General features: G+C 46.6%; 1 protein-coding gene across 1 annotated transcript in view; it reads left to right on the plus strand.

The window, feature by feature from the left end:
- The first annotated feature begins 6,990 nt into the window (after window positions 1-6,990).
- The window catches only part of FNDC5 (fibronectin type III domain containing 5), a 30,570-nt gene continuing 17,774 nt past the window's right edge, over window positions 6,991-19,786 (plus strand). The window contains exons 1-2 of the mRNA XM_035118757.2: window positions 6,991-7,087; window positions 9,215-9,222. Of these exons, the coding sequence (XP_034974648.1) occupies window positions 6,991-7,087; window positions 9,215-9,222 (105 nt within the window). The remainder of the gene's footprint in view (window positions 7,088-9,214; window positions 9,223-19,786) is intronic.

Consider the following 19,786-nt stretch of genomic DNA (forward strand, 5'->3'; position numbering starts at 1 on the left):
CAAACCTCTTTTAATCTCTGACTCACGTGTGGGATTAACAGAGTCAAAGGCTTTGCTTTTATTTCTCCCCAAGCCTTCTACAGAACCTCCTATTAGTGCCAAGAACTGGCCTTTCCCACCCAGAGACATATTGCTTGACAGCTCATGTATGAGAGTGGAAAATTGCTTCTCTTCCCATCAACTAGTTACCATAAATCAGGCCACTGCCAGTTTAATTAACCTAAATGCACATTAATTTCCATGCCCCATCTAATATGCACATAGCTCTGCATTTAGAATGCAGCCTTCTTGCACAAGGCGCATTAATCCTTCCTGATAAAGCATTGGTGTGCCTCAGGAGACTTGTGGTGAGCGAATGGGACCTCCACACACTTTCACAGCAGGTTGGAAATCAGAAGATCTCATGCGGGGCAGGGAGTTTTGGTCCAAATCAGTCTTGTAGACTTGAGTCAAAGTCCTCCTTCTGTCTTCACCTAAAGCTTACCTCAGTTGAAAAACACTTGTATCCTACCTGTTTAATCAGATCGAGTTATGAAGTGACTGATTGGCTACAATTGTATTGAACACAACTTAATAGTAAGAACAAGCAAATATTCATGTATCTCATGTGTGCATTCATTTTTATTCATGCTTTGTACATTGCCCTTGAACCTTTTGATGAAGGACAGTTAACCAATATTTTAAATAAAAATAAAATCAATGATGGCTGAGGCAGGGGTGACAGAAGCATGTTTTCATCCAAAAAACTGGGAAGAGCAGCGATGTGTTCAGCCTCATAAAATTGACCAGGGTTGGAGCCAGGTAGAAAGCATTCCCACGGCAAGGCACCACCATTGAGAAGGCTCTGCTCTTTGTTGCTTCAGAAACTGAGAGACTTCAGACTTCCAAGTCTGAAATGAGAAACTGGGGCCCTTCCTCAGAGCGTCTCCACTCCCATCGTTCAGCCCAGTGCCAGGGCCTTCTGCCAGTTCCCTCACTGCGAGAAGTGAGGCTACAGGGAACCAGGCAGAGGACCTTCTTGGTAGTGGCACCCGTCCTGTGGAATGCCCTCCCATCAGATGTGAAGGAAATAAACAAGTATCTGACTTTTAGAAGACATCTGAAGTTTTTAATGTTTGGTGTTTTATTGTGTTTTTAATATTTGGGTTGGTAGCTGCCCAGAGTGGCTGGGGAAACCCAGCCAGATGGGTGGAGTATAAATTATTATTATTATTATTATTATTATTATTATTATTATTATTATTAGTGCTGGGAAAGTGAACATGGTAACCAACATTGTCACCATTTTTAAAATGATAAGTGCTGATTGGAAGTGCAAACTTGTGAAAGAATATCTCTTTAAAACGCACTGCAGAAGCAAAACTCCAGGTAAGGTTCACAAAAGAGTTAGAGATGAGAAGATGAGAAAGTAAGAACACAAGAAAATAAGAAAAGCCTGATGGATCAGGTCAATGGCTCATCTTCCCACAAGCAGAATTTAAGCACAAGAACACTTTCTCCTCCTGTGGTTTCCAGCAACTGATACAGTGGTGCCTCGCTTAACGAATGCCCTGCTTAACGAAATTTCCGCTTAATGAAAGGTTTTTTCTAGTGGAGGTTGCCTCGCTAGACGAATTCGTTTTACGAAAAATTTGTCTAGCAAATCGCGGTTTCCCATAGGAATGCATTGAAATTCAGTTAATGCGTTCCTATGGGCAAAAAAAAAAAAATTAAAAAAAAATTTCAATGCATTCCTATGGGATTCGCTAGACGAATTTTTTGTTACTGTATAAGAAAAGACCCGTGGAACGAATTAAATTCATCTAGCGAGGCACCAATGTATTCAGAAGCATTGCTGCCTCCAAGAGTTGAGGCAGAGCCGAGCCATTGTGGCTAGTAGCTGTTGATAGCCCTCTCCTCCCTGAATTTGTCTATTCCTCTTTAAAACCATCCAAGATGGTGGCCATCACTGCCTCTTGTAGGAGTGAGTTCCAGGGTTTAACCATGTGTTATATGAAGTCCTTTCTTTTATCAATCCTGATTCTTCCAACATTCAGCTTCATTGGATGTCCACAAATTCTAGTGTTGTGAGAGAAGGAGGAAAACTTTATTTATCCCTCCTTTTTTTGTCATGCATAATTTTATAAAGTCTATCATGTTGCCTCTTACATTTTTCTCTTAACTAAAAGGACCCAAAAGCTGCAACCTTGTTTCACGTGTTGTTTTCTTATGATCATTTTGGCACCTCCTTTGTTGTGCCCTGATTGGGAAGAGGGTTTCTCTGCTTTCATTGTGGGCTCACACACCCGCCACCTCCCCCCCCCCGGGGGGGGGGAGACTGCCTTTCACCAATACAAGGATCTCATGGTCTCCACATCATATGTTGAGCCCCCCGATGGCCCCAGCAGATTTGACATTGGGAGCCTGACCCAGAGGCAACTTGCTTTCTCCTCCACTTGGGCATCACTGCTGCAGCTGACCAGTTTACTCATTCAGCAGCTGTCAGGTGACATCAAGGGCCAATAGAATTTCATCTAACTGTATAAAGTTAGGCAAAAGATGTGACTCTGGCTTGATTCTTCAGTCAGAGCAATTTGTTTCTAGAGTGGAAGCCAGCAAGTGATCAACCAACTTCTACCCATTCCTTCTGCCTGTCTTAGAAACATAATAAGAGCCTGGCTGCTGGGTCAAATCAAAGGCCCATGCAGATGGTATATGAGAATAGCATCCTGTTCTCATATACCAGTGATGGTGAACCTATGACACACATGTCAGACGTGACACGCAGAGCCCTCACTGCTGGCACACGCCCCATCGGCCCATTCACGCTGTTGTTGTTGTCCCCCCCCCATTTGTTCTCCTGCTCCTCCTCACGCTACAGTTTGTCTCCACTGTTAAAACCTGGATCCTTTTGTTGTTGTTGTTGTTGTTGTTGTTGTTGTTGTTGTTGTTGTTGTTGTTGTTGCTGGTAGCCAGAAGTTGGTTTTTTAACCCTTTCTGTGCTGTTTTTTCTGGCGCTTTGGCAGACGATGATTGGGTGTAACAGCATTCATTTTTAACCCGTTCTGTGCTGGTTTTTTTTGGCACTTTGGCAGACTATGTGGGTGCTGCATGTTAGTTCCAGCGAAGGTATTATTAGTCATTTATTTCTGTTCTCTTCCCCCCCCAAAAAAGCACAGCAGCTTTGCGGCACCCCCCCAAAAAAACCTCCAAAACTTTGGTAAGCAGCCCCCCCAAAAAAACTCAACAACTCTGGGCACTTTGTGATAGATAAGGGGTTTTTGGTTTGGTTTGGTTAAATAATTAGTTTTTGGTTTATTAAATACAGTTATGTATTACAATTATACATATTTGTTATTTAAACAATAAATAGCACGAAATTATGGGTTTTTATTCTCAAAGTGACACACCACCCGAGTTATGCTCGGTTTTTTGGCGAATTTTGACACACCAAGCGCAAAAGGGTGCCCATCACTGTGATATACCATCTTTGACACTGGAGGCAGAACATGGCCATCATTGCCTTATGCTCCATAAATTTGTCTAATCCTTTTAAAAAGCCATCCAAGTTGGTGTCCATCACTACAACTTGTGAGATAATCAGTGGATCGAACAAGTTAAAGTCTTTAGCTACCTCGGCCTTATTTTCCAATCAATGGGGTTATGGGGAGCACACTAGGAACATGCAAAGCAAAAAGCGTCCCAAAGTGCCAAAATTCTGACACGTTTTTTTCCCTACAAAGGGTGGCAATCACATACCATCAGCCCTTGAAGTGTTTAAAGCTAAACCCCTAGCACAGTTATTATATGGGGCTCAGATCTGGACAGGCACTCACCTTGGATCTACAGAAGCTTTCCAATATAAGTTCCTAAGGCAATTTTTTTCTGTTCCATCCTGTGTTCCAAATGCTTCATTGCACTTAAGGGCTAACCTCCCCTCTGTTGAATTACAGATTTGGCATAGGACATTTAATTACTGGCTCTGCCTAAATTTAAATCCCACTGGTCTCCTACCCTTAGTATTGTAAGATTGTCATGAGAGCGCTTGGACTAAAATTCTCAACCCAAAGCTTTGGTTTCCTGGTTTATCACCGCAACAGTTATTAACACTGGGCTTCAGTAAAGCAAATAATTTAATTAGACAGTGCCTTTATGATATCGAGTGACAGAATAATCTGTCCATGGTATGATTATTTTTCACCTAGTCATTTTGACACTTTGGTACCCTATTTGCAAAATTTAACAATTCCAAAATACAGACACGCTTTCACTTTCTCAAGATTGAATATATTGCCTTTGGCTGTACTTGAGGGTTGATTTCAAAAAATTCCACTGGAAAAATGGCTATGTCCCTGTGGAGATGGCAGTATTGAGTCAGTGGCTCATGTGCTTCTAGCTTGCACTCTTTATAAAGATTTGAGGAGTGAGGTTATCACCCCTCTATTATTGTCCATGCTGGGTCGCTCAACCATTGCTATTGTGTCCTTTCTTCTAGCAGATCAAGATGATCAGATGACAGAAAAAAACGGCAAGGTTTTTAGTGGGGGCAATGAGAATAAGATCTATTATTTGATTATTGATGTAAACCCCCAAAATGTATTTTCTATAGTTAAGTTTTTACCTCTACCTTCAGTACATTTTATTTTATTGCTATGGCTAGTGGCTGATGCAAATAAAGATTCTTCTGATTCTGTGCTGTAAGAAGGAGTCCTTTCATTTGCCTGCCTAGAATCTTCTGGCAATCAGCTTCATTGGATGGCCCTGAAAACTACTGTTATGGTGTGGGGGAATTCTCCCTATCCAACTTCCACCACCTCAGCCTGCCTTGGACACAGCTCTGCCTCCAGGCCAGTAGCCCTGCCAGGCTGGGGGTGGAATAACCTCAGATCAGATTATGACATAACCAAAGAGTGTGCTTTTGCCTGTTGCGTATTGCTCAGCTCACCTGTCTAGTCACCTGAAGCTATTGCTTGACATGAAGATAGGATAAAATGGACACAGTAAGGGAGAAATGTCCCTGCCACCCTGAGCTCTTGGAGTAAAGGTGGGATATAAATGTAAAAGTGGTTGACTGACTGAATAAAGGACCTGTGGGATAATGAACATATAAGAGCATAAGGCAAACCCTGCTGGATCAGTCCAGAGGGGACTCACCCTGTCCAGCACCCTGTTCCAGCAGTGGCCAACTAGGTGTTTCTGAAAGCCTACAAACAGGACTTGAGTGCAATAGCAGCCCTCTCAACAGGTAGAGGTTACACATGGCTGCCAGGACTAGTAGTCATTGAGAGCCTCATCCTTCCTGGATTGATCTCATTGCTTTTATCTTGCAGCCATCCCCCCACAGCCATTCTTTTTACAGTGACACAGCCTCCCTTCTACCTATTGTCAGGTGAACTATCCTTTGCAGTTTTGGAAGCAAAGGCATTTTTGTGTTCCAGGTGATCTGTACCATCCTCCACACTGAACTCACATTATGCTGGGGAATTTGACTGATAACCTGGAAGGACTGTAAGACTCTCCAGGTCTGGGTCTTTTTTCAGAAGTCTCCTGCCAATGTGATGGCCTTGAACAGCCCCAATTAACCTGTGCTATTAGACCATTTAAGGCCATGGGTTTCTCCCCTAGGGAGCCTTTCATGCCTTCTCCCTCCACAAACCCCCTCATGTCTTCCTGTTGGGTGCTTCCCTCTCATCCTCCTTTCTTCCTAACAAGCATCAAGTTTGGAGAAGCCTCAGGAAAAGGGGGACCCCCACCAAGCCATCCCAGTTTGTGGCCCACTTTCTGCTGTTGTTGTTATATAATACAGTCTCCCCTGATGTTTTATGAATTCTGGCTAGGATGCCCCACATTCACCCCCAACCCCTTTGCAGGCCCAGTTCTTCCCCAAGGGTGTTAGAGGACATCCTTCCAACTGGGAAAGGGAATTGGGAGTTGACACTTTCCCCCCAGCCATCAATCTCCTTCCTTCCTTCCTTCCTTCCTTCCTTCCTTCCTTCCTTCCTTCCTTCCTTCCTTCCTTCCTTCCTTCCTTCCTTCCTTCCTTCCTTCCTTCCTTCCTTCCTTCCTTCCTTCCTCACCTCCCTGCCTCTGTCTTCCTCCAGTCAACCGAGACACACGCAGCGGAAACTCTTCCAGCGGGGAAGGTTTAAATAAACGATCGTTCTCTCCCTCCCTCTTTTTTAAAAATTAGTGTGTGTAGACGTGGTGACCTGCGAGATCCGTTTCCCCTTCAAACAGTGTCGCTCTCCCATTAAGGTTAATGAGGGAGGGGAGAAGGAGGAGGAAGAGGTGGAGGAGGAGGGACTGAGGACCCCCCCCCCCCGCTTCCCGCCTGGTAGGATCTCGGAGCACAAATCGCCTAGCCCGGGGAGGGCGGCGTGCTTTGGGCCGGGGACGCTGGCAGGCGAGTCCGGATTCGCCCGTGACTGTCGTTAGGGCAGGGGGAGCATCGGGGGCGCCTCCATCCTTTCTCTCGCTGCCTCCCCTGGATGGAGCTGCCTGGCTGATGGTGGAGGAGGCGGCCCACTGGCGGCACGTTTGCACCTTGCAGGGACCCAGCGGCTCCTCCAGCCACCGCCGCCGCCACCAGCAGCACCACCAGGAGCGGGAACAGGAGCTGCTCGGCCGCGTCTCTCTGGCTTCGCCTCCGCGGAGCCGAGCTGCCTCACGCCGCCTCCCAGAAACTTTCTCCGGGCCCAGGAAGAGAGACCAGCCCGGCCTCGGGAACCCCAAGTCGGCGCTGCCCTTCTGCTGCCGCTAGGAGAAGCCAGCCATGGATCGGGAAGCGGCGGCAGCGGCGGCGGCGCGGAGCTGTCCGTGGTGCTGAAATGTCCGCGCCGGGTCCGGGAGCCTGGCGGGGCTCCTCGGCGTCCCTCTGATCGGAGGCGGCCGCCAAGGGGAGCCGAAGGGGCACCCTCTTTCTCTCTCTCTCGCTCTCTGCCTGCCTGCCTGCCTCCCCATGTTGGATCGGGACCTCTGGGGCTGAAACAGCCATTCCCATGTGGATGCAGGATGGACCCGCTCTGGAGGATGGATCAACTGCTTCTCTACATCAATGCAGCCCTCCTGGTTTATTTCAGCTGTGCCGGCTTCTGTCTGGCAGATGCAGGTAAGTTGGGGAGCAATTCCTTGGCGGGGTATTAAGAATGGGTACTGGTAAAAGGCACTCTTCCCTCCACACACCCCTCCGCCGTTCTCTGGGTTTGTGTGCTCCATTCCTTAAGGGTATCATTCGTTTCTTGGGAAAGAAATTCTCCATCAACTTCCCAGACCTGTTGTATTCTCATGCAACGTTTGAACATCCCTTAATGAATGGCTTCACCATCCAATGACACAAGAAGAGGATCAACAAAGGAAGGGGGGAATGTGTGCTTAACATGTGGAACTCATTGCTGCATGATTAAGGGAAGGTGATGAAAACACCACTGAGAGTTCTGTTAAGAGATTTGATTTAAAAAGAGGGATCAGCGCAGGGCAGTGTAGTTTTTACTGGCTGTTAGTCATGCTCAGAGTCTCAAGGAGCCTCTACTTGTTGCAATGAGATAGAATCATAGACTTCACCTCCAGCCTCCTATTCCTTTTGTCCAACTGTGTTTGAGAAAAAGGAGCCAGTAGGCAGCCAAAGTGACTTCCCTTTCTTATAATTCAAATGATTTGTGATGATCATACGGAACCAGCTCATGCGGCACCAGGCATGTGGCTTGTTATTCTTATAATCTGATTCCGCAACTACATGGGCCTTGTTCTGTCCCATGTTTGGTTCTACACAGCCTTAGTTTGTGAGCCTTCTTATTTGTGGGGGCAAGGGGAGAGACCCATGCAGGAGTAGGGAGGGTCCTGAAATGTGTGGAGAGACAAGAAGGAGAATTCCACAAAATAACTGTTTCTATTCAAAATTGCCCTCCTGTAAAAGCATCCCTGATAGGTTAGCGTCCAGATACCATAGTAGACAAGGTAATATGGGGATCAGCAAGTGGAGGACCCAGAACCTAATCTGGCCACCAAAAACCACCAGCTGGATCCTCAACCCACAGGTAGAAGAGCTATGTGTATGGAATATTGGCTGTGAAGATTGAACTTGTGAGAGAACCCATCAGGCTTCTCACAGTTGCTCTTCCCTAAGGCTAAGTTACTTTCTAGGAGAGGGGAGCAGACCATTAAACAAGCACAATTTTATAGGTCTTGTGAAAAGAACAGGTATTTGACTTGTAATTTCATAGCCTGCCTCTGGTTTTAAGAAATTCTCCAATGGGAGAACACCAGGGCCTCAGAAGGGTGCTCAGCAGCAGCCTCACTAACAGATGCATAGGCTGGGAAATGTTGTTGGGAAGACCTGAGTTGTCCTGTGGATGCTGATAGCTCATGTGATGATGCGTTGTAGACCACAAGGTCAAGTTTGCTGCTAACTCCATTATTTCTGGAGGGATACAAATTGTGGCACCTCAGAAAAGGGAGCGTGTCAGATAACAGACCAAGAAAATTTCCAGCTTTGAAAATTTGAGGCTCTTGTTGCTTTGACCTCCCAGTGGCTAACATATTTTTTTAATGAAACAAAAACACAGTACTGTAACAACAAGACTTAGCAGCAGCAACTAGGAACCAGATTAAAATGGTTTAAAGTGCTATATCTTTTAAATGGTCTTTCTCCAAATGCCATCCAGTTCAGTGCTTGGCGAGTCTTCCTGGAGAGAGTACATCCCAGAGCCAGGGAACCAAAGGTGACAAGAAGGCCCTCTCAGGCTGACCATGCACCTTGCCCCTGTAGGTGCAGAAACCTGAAGGAGATACTTTGAAGAAGATTTCAGTGCAAGTTTGTATGGGATAGGGTGGCCTTTGAGGTAATCTGACCCCAAGTTCTATAGGACCATATGGGTTAAAATCAGCACCTTGCACTGAGCCTAGAAATGGCTTGTCTTATTATAGGCAGTTTTGTGTGTGCAGGCACACACATACTGTCATTTGTATCCCACCTTTCTTCCATAATGAATCCAAGGAAGAGATGTTTCCTAGGCAGTCGTGCATTCAAGCACTGACTAGTCCCAGACCTTCTTAGCTTCAGTAAGGTGGAAGTCTCCTGTGCCTTTATATGAGACCCTGGGACCAGAGGAATGGTCAGGTAGTGTGAAGGTTTGAGAAGACACTGTAGAGCAGGGATGGTCACTTGGTCGCCCACAATACAGATCTGGTCCCTGAGCCACGGTGGCCCTTCTAAATTTTTGCCAATGTTTGCTCCCAGCTTTGTTGGTAAGGAAAATGAAACATTGAAAAAGTTGTAAGCCACAGTGATATTCCACAAGTTAATACTCCATCTCTCATTTTGGCTGTGTACGTTCTGCTAAGGCAGGTGCTGTGTTACTGCAGAGCCTCTCCTGCTCTCTGCTGCCAGAGTTGTTATGGAATCTGACCTCAGTGAATGGATCTGTTTGTGGGGTAAAACACCATCCCAGTCTCTGGTGTCAGAGCCCAGCAAGGCAAGCAGCTTGCATTGTCCATGGCAGGCAGAGGTCAAGTCCAAAAGTGGCACCTGAGACTCTGAAGAGCCAGAGGAAGGTGAGCAAAGCTGATAGTTGACTTCCAGAGCAGTTGTGGCACTTGAAAAAGAATTCAGAGAGGTGGAAGTATGGAAGGGGGAAAGTATATTTCTAGGTGGGTGAGACAGCATATGTTAATGACATATGTTAATTTCAGAAATGCAGTGTAAGCTCCTTGTTGGGGGAGTGCCTGCCCCCTGCCACCACCCCCATACTGCCTATGCTCCAGAGTAGGCAGACCAATCTCAGAGGCACAGAGGCAGGTGATGCAGCGCCTTTGGTTTCCACAAGGCCCCAGAGCCTTTGTGGCTTCTTTAGTTACCAGGCCTGTCAGAGCCTACTGGAGCTACTGACAGTCACTGACATCACTTTCTCATTTTTCTATGCATTGGGCACACAGAAGCAAAGTGAAGCCCTGGCTGAGGCTTCAGACACCCACCAGCTGCATTTCTCCAGGATGCCATCTGGGCCATTCTGTCTCAGGGCCCAGATGCATTCTGGGGGAAAGAGGAGGACGAGCGGCTGCAGCCTTGGCCAGCAGTGAGCCTTCTGCAATCAAAGAAACAGAAGGCCCACTGCTTCATTTGCTTTACCTGGCAGCAGCCCCTGCCTAGGAATGTTCTTGCAACAGAACCTCTGTTGGGCCACCTGATTGCTTGGGGCTGACCAGCTGCAGTCTCCCTTCCTGCCACTATACAGGTAGTGCTCAGCCATTCCCACTCCCTGCAAGCTGTCCTGGTGGCGCAGATGAGAGAGATCTGCTGTCAGGGTCCCTTGCACTGGGACGTTAAAACTGAACTGCTGTCAGGATACAGAAGTTCCCTGTCTTGACAAAGAGTACATCAAGAGTCTGTCTCTGCCCATGAGCACCCTTGTTACCTGGTACTTCAGGCAGGGCTGCAAGCTGGCCCATGGTGTGTGCTTTTCCTTTTGTCCTGCAATGATCCTGAAGCTTGGAAGGTATTGTCATGGCTGGTGATCTTTGGTGGATGAAAGCATCTAACTCAGGGGATCATGGATATCTGGATCAATTGGATTCTGTGAGCTGATACAGCAATGAACAGGCACAGGAATAACAGAATCATAGAACTGTAGAGTTGGAAGGGACAGTGAGGGTCACCTAGTTCCCTCCAGTGCAAGAATCTTTTTGCCCAAGGTGGGGCCTGAACCTGCAGCCTTGAGATTAAGAGTCTCATGCTCTACATAGAAAGCTGCCTGCCCTACTGAGCTAAACTCGTTGGTCCATCTAGCTCATTGTAGTCTACACTTGGCAGTGGCTCTCCAGAGTTTTTGGCAGGGGACATTCTTAGACCTACCTGAAGATGCCAGGGATTAAACCTTGGGCCTTCTTCACACAATGGGGGTGCTCTGACAGTGAGCTGTGGACCTCCTCCCACCCCACCCCAGGCATGCCCACACAGCAAACTTGAGAACAGTGTGACTTGTTAATGGCCCCCAAGCATACAACACAGCATTTCCATAAGGATCACTGGCAAAGAGTTCTTAGCACCCTCCTGATTTGGGGGATGGGGATGGGGAAGGGATTCACGACATTCAAGTCAGTTTCAAAACTGCTGAAATTGGAAGTGCGTTAAATAAGGTGCAGGTCTGTTTGCATTCCATGCCCATCACACCACAATGGAATCCAAAATTTTAACAGAAGAGCTTTGGCTCCTGAAATCCAAACAAATCACATTCTCTAGCAAGTTTCTAGTCATCATAGATTCACTGAAAATAACTGGGATATATTTTGCAATCAGAATAGTGAAGTTGTGTCATATAATTTTGCATAATATAGTATGCAAATGAACCATACTTCTATAACCACAAGTTTCTTCTAAGTATAGAATAAGGGGCTTTTGGCACAAATTGGGATGAGTTGGATGTCTCTGTTAACTGATTTTATATGTCTGTGAGGATGTAAGACATGGAGAGCTTCATGCAACTAGAACTTGCTTGAAGAAGTTGCCTCAGATACAGTCTCCATTCTGCATGCGACTGTTTCAGTTCCACACGGAGGCTACGAATGCAATTCCCCAAATATTCTGACTCAAGTTTAGTTCCTAAACGAACAGGTCACATGACCATTACACATTTTTTTCCTGTGCTACCCTTCTCCCCAATTCTAGACAGGTGGCATCTGGTTCTTTAATCAGTATTAGGAAAAGCACTCTGCACATGCTTCCTCTTTTCTAATGTTGCTTCACACATTCCACGTTCCGAAGCTAAGCAGGGTCTCAAGTAGAATAAGTCCAAGTTCTGATAGATGCTGCCCAGTGACCAGCAATTTCCTGTCCAAAAGTCCAACCCAAATGACTTTTCCTGTTCATGCAAAAATGCATTTTGCTCATGTTCTAACTGCAAAGAAATGGCAACCTCAAAGCAATGCAGATGGCAAGCATGTCTCATGCTGCTGGATGCCGTCCCTAGTTTAATGAGGTGACATGCTCTCTTCAGGCAGAGCACACCCACCCACCCCCCGGCAATGCCCATCTGCTTTGCTTCTTGCTACCCATGCTGAAGTAGACGTCACAGACACACGGTTGTCCTTGACAGCTTCTGTTGTGAAGGAGCAAGGGACTCCGGAAGTCACTTTGTCTGGAAGCCACCGCTGGAGATTTATGAAGGTGTCCTTAAAATGGTGACTGTGGGTAAGATGTGGCACACACACACCCTCCAAAAAGTCCTTTGCAATTCTAATAGCCACCCATTTCTCCTTTTTCATACCAATGCTATGGCCTCCTCTTCCTCTCACCTTATCCTTAGTTCACCTCAGATTCAAGCAGCTGAGATTGAATAAAGGAATGGGATGAAATAAAGGACTCTGTTTTTAGCTGATTTCTTCTCCTCCTCTGTGCCCTCCTGGACACACATACAAACACTCCACAAACATTTTACTATGTACATTATGAACTCATCCAAATGGCATTCTCTCCCCCACCCGCCCCCTGCTTCCCAATCACAAGCCAACAGGAACTTATCCCATATCAGCACCATTCATAGTGTGCAAAATCCATCCCTTCAGGAGGGCTGCTCTCCTTCTGCCTAACCATAGGGCCACCTCCATGTGCCTTTCAAAAATCCTCCTACCTAAGATGGATAGGAATGTGGCTCTGTGCAGGCACCTTTGGTCTTGCGCCTCCTCCCCGTCTTCCAGCATGTCACCCTCATTCATCATTTTGTAATAAAGCAGATAGGAACAAACCTTTCATAATGAAGGTTACCTCTGCCCATGTACCTCTCCCTCAGCACTGGGCAGCAATAGGGTAACCCTGCTCTCTTAGAATTCAGGAGCAAGATTTCTGTCCAAAGCACATGCCAAAGACTGAACCCCAGCACCTTTCTGTTTCTTGAAATTAAGCACTGCCCCCAACCTCTGATGACACTTGCACCCCACCATGCTGAGGGGAACCCGTTAGCCATTTGTTGTAGCCTGCCAACCTGGTGCTTGACAACCCCCCTCTTTCTGCAGTTCCAGGACATACAGCAAAACAGGAAGCTTATGGAGTCCCAGTGGGCATTTAGCTGGGTGGGTGACACTGTGATGATGGCATGCAAAGCCCAACGGCAGGGTTGAGAGTGTGTTCTATGAGTCTGTGGGGAGAGGGAAAGAACAAGGTGCAAAATTTGATATTGTGTTCAGAAACCAGCAAGCAGGTTCTTAGCCCTTACTGTTGTGAAGATGAGCAAGGGACTCTGGAAAGTCCGGGCAAAGTCTGTTTAAATCCCAGGAGTTGGAAGAAGCTGAGTTCAATGGTCAGGGGTGTGGCTTTGATGCTGTATGTGTAGATCCATGTCCCTTTTATTTCCATAATTTATACAGAACCCAGCTTTACAAATGTGTGTTAGCTTGGGGCAGAAAACCCAGTGTTCTGGGGACGCCCATGTTTCCTCCTGCACAGAGGGCCGTCCTTTAATTTGAAAGTGTCCTCTGCATTTTGGGGGGGGTGCAGTTTGGTCCAAGTCCATTTTATATATATAGAAGCATAAAGGAGAGAGAGCAGGAGAGGCCATGAAGCTGTCTGCCAACAGTACTGACAGCAAACTGAACTGGACACAGACTTTCCCACTTGTATTTCTATCTAAATTGCAGGTTATTATTTTCTTAATGTGCATCTATTAACATATGCCCATTATATGCAAATCTGTGTCCTCCTTCTGACAATTTATCTCCACTTCCTTGGTGATGTGTAAGTGGCCACCTTAAAGTGTTTTATTTCAAATCTTCCTTCCCAGCAGTTAATCAAGCCCAGGGATCATTGCCCAGGTTTCAGACATTGGTTGCTGACAGCAACAGTTACAGCCAACACAGTGCAAACCTGTTGTTGGCTTGAGCGATTTGTGCAAACATGGAAGGATGCAAATGGTCTTCATACGGATGGCCTACGATTTAGTTTCCCTGTGGTGACTTTAGCAATCTGGGTACACAACGCGATCGCCCTCTTCCTCACTCCCCGAGGTGTTCATAAGTCATCTTTTGGCAAATGGCACATGGCTAATTTGCACCACTTTATTGGCCCTATCCATAAGCTAAAATCAAAGAACAGAAGAGCAGGATTTATTTAACAAGGGGTGTGCAGATGCCAGAAGGGAATGAAAAAAGCTGGCTCTGCAGGGGAAAGACGCATGCTGCCAGAGAACTTGCAGGTTTTGACTGGGGCAGAAGCCTCATTGGAAAAGTCCTTCTCCCCACCTCCCCTAATTTCTATTGTCTGCTCAAGGCAATTGCCAAGATAATATTTAAGTCATTTTTACAGCTTGGAAATGTGATTTAGCTCTGTAATACACCAGGCCTGAGGCCTCTGTGGCGAGCCCTGGCTTGATCCCTTAAGCCACTGCGGAAGTGCTCCCCATTACTCAGATGCTGATGAAAGAGGGAACTGAACTGTGCACAATCTTTAAAGGCTCTAGAGTGGTGGTGTAGCAAATGGGCCCTAGGGCAGGTAAAGTGAAATGGACTTATCCTTACAGCACAAAACATGTGCTTCCACTGGAGGTAATCAGCAGCAAGGCTTTCAGGCCGTTTTATTTCCACATGTGCCCACATCAAAGGCATTTTTGCTTGTGGTGCTATCCAAAATTCTTATGGTGACAGAGATGTCACATTTGAAGGTCAATCAAGGGGAGGGGTGTCCCGTATTTGGGCTGTGAGTCTGTATTAAAGCTGAGTTTTGATGGAAACGTTTGGTCCCAATTTTACCAAATCTCCAGTCTAAATCTCCAGATCTATTTGGCTGTCATTGCTGAGGTTTGAAGACGTGCCCAAGGAAAGTTCAGCTGGCTAGGGACACTGAGATGGGGAGCCATGGAGGGGATGAATTTGTGGGAGGTAGTTGGTACCCAGTTCAGATCTTACCTTAGCCATGGACTCACCAGGTAGCCACTCTCTGTTAGCCTCCTTCCCCCAATACCTCACCTAACAATGGTCTGGATTATAGGAGTTGGGACCGAGGCCATTCTCTCCCTCCAGTGTCCCAGAGGTTATCACTCTCTGCCCCTTCATTTCACATTCCTGACAAGATGGGCCCTGGATCTTTTTCTAAGCACCCCAAATGTTTCTAGTGGATTAGTGATTGGGGAGGGGAATTGAACTAAGGAAACATTTGGGTTACCCAGTCAGATTGAATTTGGGGAAATAAATGAATTTTAGATGTTTTAATCTAGAGATGATTTGAAGGGTAACGAATGTGGATAATTGAAGGGGAACTGAATTGATTTGAAATGGGATCTGTTGGGACCTTAGCTGAGATAAATGAAATGAAGAAGAGCTGGTTTTAGTGATTAGGGGCAAATTAACTGAGGGATTTATCTGGGAAGTTAGTTGCCTTATCTCAGTATCAGTTCCAGAGTAACTACACTTATGTACACTTCCCTTGCAGTAAGTCCCTCTGAACTGAGCAGGCTTGCTCCACCCTCAAAGGCCAAATAAAGACAATTGAATTAGTGTGGGAATTAGTGTGCATTAGTGTGGGAATGTTCAGGGTTGCAGGAGAGGATATATTGCTTATTAATATCCTTCCGAACTTGCAAGTTCCTTTACTTAGCAGAGTGCATTCCCCTTTACACAGCAGAAAACTAGTTGCAAACTGGTGTGAGTTTCTTAAGACAATACGCAATTCAATCTGGCTTGTCCAGAAATGTGTTCTAATATTTTCCTGGTAAGACCCCTTGAATCCCCCCTAAAAGAATAAAGACACCACAGTCTTATTCATAAGCAATAAAAAGAAAGTTTACTCATGATCAGGCAGAGCACAGTGTGATCCCTGAAGGCAGGCTTTGGGCTTAAAGTTACAAACTTATACTAACAGGTTTACCCCATAAGGGAGATGACCTGGCGGACTGCTTGGCTGGCAGCCAGCAGTTCATTCCAGGAAGTTCACAGGACGAAAAGAAGATGGAAAAGAGAGAGAGTGGCAGCATGCCTTGGCCTTTTACCAGGTCAGGAAAGGTCATGCCCACCAACTAGTCACATGCAAAGAAGGATGCTCCAGGCCAGGAGGAACAGGAAGTTTCGACTGGCTGGACCAAACATTCCCTTGCATGTCCACTCTAGGAAAACAAGGAATGTTGTACTTGACTGCTCTCAGTGGATTACATCCCACAATTAGGAGCATACATGAGGTGTGGAATGTGGATCCCTGCTTGGTCAGCTGGAAGTGATTCTTCTTTGCCACAAGAAGCTAAGCAAGTGGATAATTACAAATCTGCTATTCCTCTCTGGATTGGGAGAATGACAGCAGGGCTAGAGACTAGCAGCCCCTTTGAGAGCCCTTTTCTATCCACTGCTGTAAGCAGGATTGCTTGGGGATTCTTGGAAAGAGGGCAAGCAAGATCATAGATCACAACGAGGCTTCAGGAACACAGTCCCTGAATGTTCCGGTTTCATTAAAATAAAAATTCATCCTTTAGCCATGGCCCCTTGGATGTTGCTAGACTATAGCTCCCAACAGTGCCAGCCAGCATGGCCAATGGCCAGAGATAATGGGAGTTGTAGTCTGAAAACATCTGGAGGGTGTTTTTGCTTGTGGAGACAGAAGAAAAAGAAAGAAGTCAATTTCTGCCTTTTCCAACCTGGTGCCCTCCAGATGTTTTGGACTACAACTCCCATCAGCTCCAGCCACCTTTGGTAGCTGAGGCTGATGGAGGCTGGGGGTCTATCTGGAGGACACCACATTGCCAAAAACTGTTGTTTTATTCAGTTACTCACTCTGAGATGAACCTGCTTAAGACTGGAGCAAATAGAAACAGGACAAGATTCATTAGTAGAGATTTCTCTCATTCAGGAACAGGGACGACTGATTTTTAGTTCCTGGGCCAGAAAGTAGACATTCTAGTAACAGAATCTATTTTATAAGTGCCATTTCAGACAAATTAGCAATTTTTTGCCAAATACTTTGTTAGAACCTACTCCCCTGAGGGTGATGGACTGATTCCTTTAATTAGAGCCGAACATGCAAGCTGATGCAAAGCTTGTTAATGTGGGTGGAAAGGGGGCCTCTGAGCCAGCAGGCAGCAGCTTCCCAATCAAAACAGAAGGATGTCAACCGTGAGTGGTGGGTGCAGAGTCCAAGAGTGGCACCCTGCTGGAAAAATGGCCCTTTGCAAAGCGACATGGGTAAACTGACAGATTGCTGCCCCGAGGACCTTGCAATCTGGAAATGTGACAGTGGAGGAGGCAATGAAGGAAGGCAAGCAAAGGCTGGGGGAAGCAGCAGCAGCAGCAGCAGGGAGCTAGTGGAGTTACATGCAGAGGAAGGAAAGTTTAAAAGGAGGCATTTAAAGGGAGTCTGTTCTGGGAGGGAGGAGGTCTCGGAGAGAGGGGTCTAGTTGGGTAGAGCAGGCAGGATCATAGAAGGGAGCAGGGCATGGCTGGGTGGCTTATAGTGTGAGAGGGGGAAGGGGGCAACACTGTGCCACAAATTACCCTAAGCCAGGCAGTGGGGAAGGCAGACACTCTTATCAAGGTTCCCACCTATTTCTTCATGCTGTGTGTGTGTGTGTGTGTGTGTGTGTGTGTGTGTGTGTGTGTGTAAACTGATATAGCATAAGGTGCTATCAGTCTCCATCACACACACTTGCTCTCCCCCTCTCTCAGAAATAGGGATGCATGAAAGCTGATTTCTCTCGGGTTCTCATTTCCCCACCCTTTCACTTCAAGTCTCTGCATTTCCATATCAGTTTGCAATTTTTTTTAAATAAAAAAACAACCCTCGTGAAAATTAACCAGCATTTTTTTAGTGCCCCTTCCCCCCGATACAGACATTTTCCTGTGCAATTTTGCCTAATATACACAATTTTGCCAAGTGATTTCCTCTGAGAGAATGCATTTTTGAATCTTATTTTCTCTTACATTTTGAATGCACACTCTATGCTGCTATATGCATTTTTTTTGTCCACTTTGCTCAGCTGGAGAACAGCCCCACAAAATTTGGAGAAGTGCAAATTTCGAAGGGTGGCTGCATTTTGGTTTGCATATTGTTTGGGAAAGTGTGGATTAGGGTAGGTTTGCCTTTGAATGCGAACTGCATCAAATTCCTCCACCAAACCTAAGGCTCAGAAGTAAAATACAAGGCTGCTTCTACAGCAGGCATGTCAAACCTGCGGCCCTCCAGATGTTTTGGACTACAATTCCCATCTTCCCCAACCACTGGTCCTGCTAGCTAGGGATCATGGGAGTTGTAGGCCAAAACATCTGGAGGGCCGCAGGTTTGACATGCCTGTTCTACAGTGTCCTACCTCTCCCCACCCCCACCCCAACTGTAGAGCCTTGAAAATCTCTGTGCTTGGTGCTTTCCTCTTTTAGAAATCAACTTCTTGGGAAAGGGGTGGAGTGCATTCTAACCCCCCCCCCCATGTAGCTGCTGGCTCCAACTACACCCACCCACGGCTTGCTGGAGGCCTAAGATTATGGTGCCTCTGGCCCCATTTGCTGCTCAGTGCTTTTCGGAGCAGTTTCCTCTGTCCTTTGGAGAACAAAAGGCCAGGCTGCCAGGGGGGGGCTTTGTCCTCTCGAAGTGGCAGGGGGACAAGGTGGTTCAGCATCCTCCATCCCCATCCATCATTTCTTCCCACGGCCTCTGCGTGACTCCAGGTCCAAATGGCAGAGGTGGGCCCAGGATTTTTGTGTGTACTTTTGTCACTAAGGCACTCTGGAGAGTGCTTTCAGCCCTTGCTAAAAAACCCATAAAGTTGGCACGCTATTATTCTCCATGTGGGAGCCCCACAGAGAAGAGTGCGAAAAAGAATTCTCTGAATAGCAAAGTGCATGAGGGAGGCGGGAGACCCTTTTATATCCACACCTCCACTTCCAAGAAGGAAACAAGGACCCCCACAGCCCTGAGAGGAGGAAAGAGAATGAGAGCGAGAGAGGGGTGGTCAGGTTCCAGCTCTTGAGCGAGTGAGCGAGTGAATAGAGATCAGAAAACTTAGCAACAGAACTGCAGGTCATGTTCTTACGCCTCTCATTTCTGCAGAAAAGGTCATGGCACAGGGAACAGAAAGCTGCCATGATGGCATCTTGACATTTAGAGCTTCCTGGCAGGTTCCACTAAGTGATGCCTGGAAGTAGACAAAGGCAGCCCAGTCTAGAGTCTCAGCTATAGCTTCAAACGGCTGGAGGGACATCCAGGCCACGGGCCCAGCCTAGAAGTGGTGGCACTTTGGCACAGAGGCTTGGTCTTTGTAGCTGAGCTGGTGAAGAATCATCCCCACCTCGGGGTGGAATTGCCACCTGTTTCTTTAATAGCTCCGGAATTGGGCATCTCGCCATGTCTATGGAACATTTGTAAGCAGGCTCGTTGTTCAGATGGGGAAGTGGTAACTAGCAGGGCAGTAGGGCGCCTCTGATTTGAGGTTCCTTTGGCTAATCTGCATTAAGCCATTGAAAAGTCCTCCCTGAATTTCCCCCGTTGGTAAGCGTGTGAGCTGAAGCAGGAGCCCCAGGTTCAAATCTTATCTTAAACTTCGATGGCCTTATCTAAGGCCCTGTTTCCTCAAGTTCCCCCAGATCTGGACACTCTTCACCCTCACAGGTCTCTTGCAAGGATGGCTACCGGTACATATGGGAAGCATTTTAGCATTTTGAACCCACAGGAAATGTTGTGTGTGTGTGTGTGTGTGTGTGTGTGTGTGTGTGTGTGTGTCTAAGTAAGCTTTTAGGGTGCTTCCTATGGCTGCCTAGAACCATGAATGAATGCATAGTATGCCTGTTCATTTGCAGGGAAAAGGAAAACAAAAGGCAGGAATCTGGAGACTGCAGGCTTTGAAACCTCCAAATC

Source organism: Zootoca vivipara, chromosome 6 (genome assembly GCF_963506605.1).
Source record: "Zootoca vivipara chromosome 6, rZooViv1.1, whole genome shotgun sequence".
NCBI classification, from domain to species: Eukaryota; Metazoa; Chordata; class Lepidosauria; order Squamata; family Lacertidae; genus Zootoca; species Zootoca vivipara.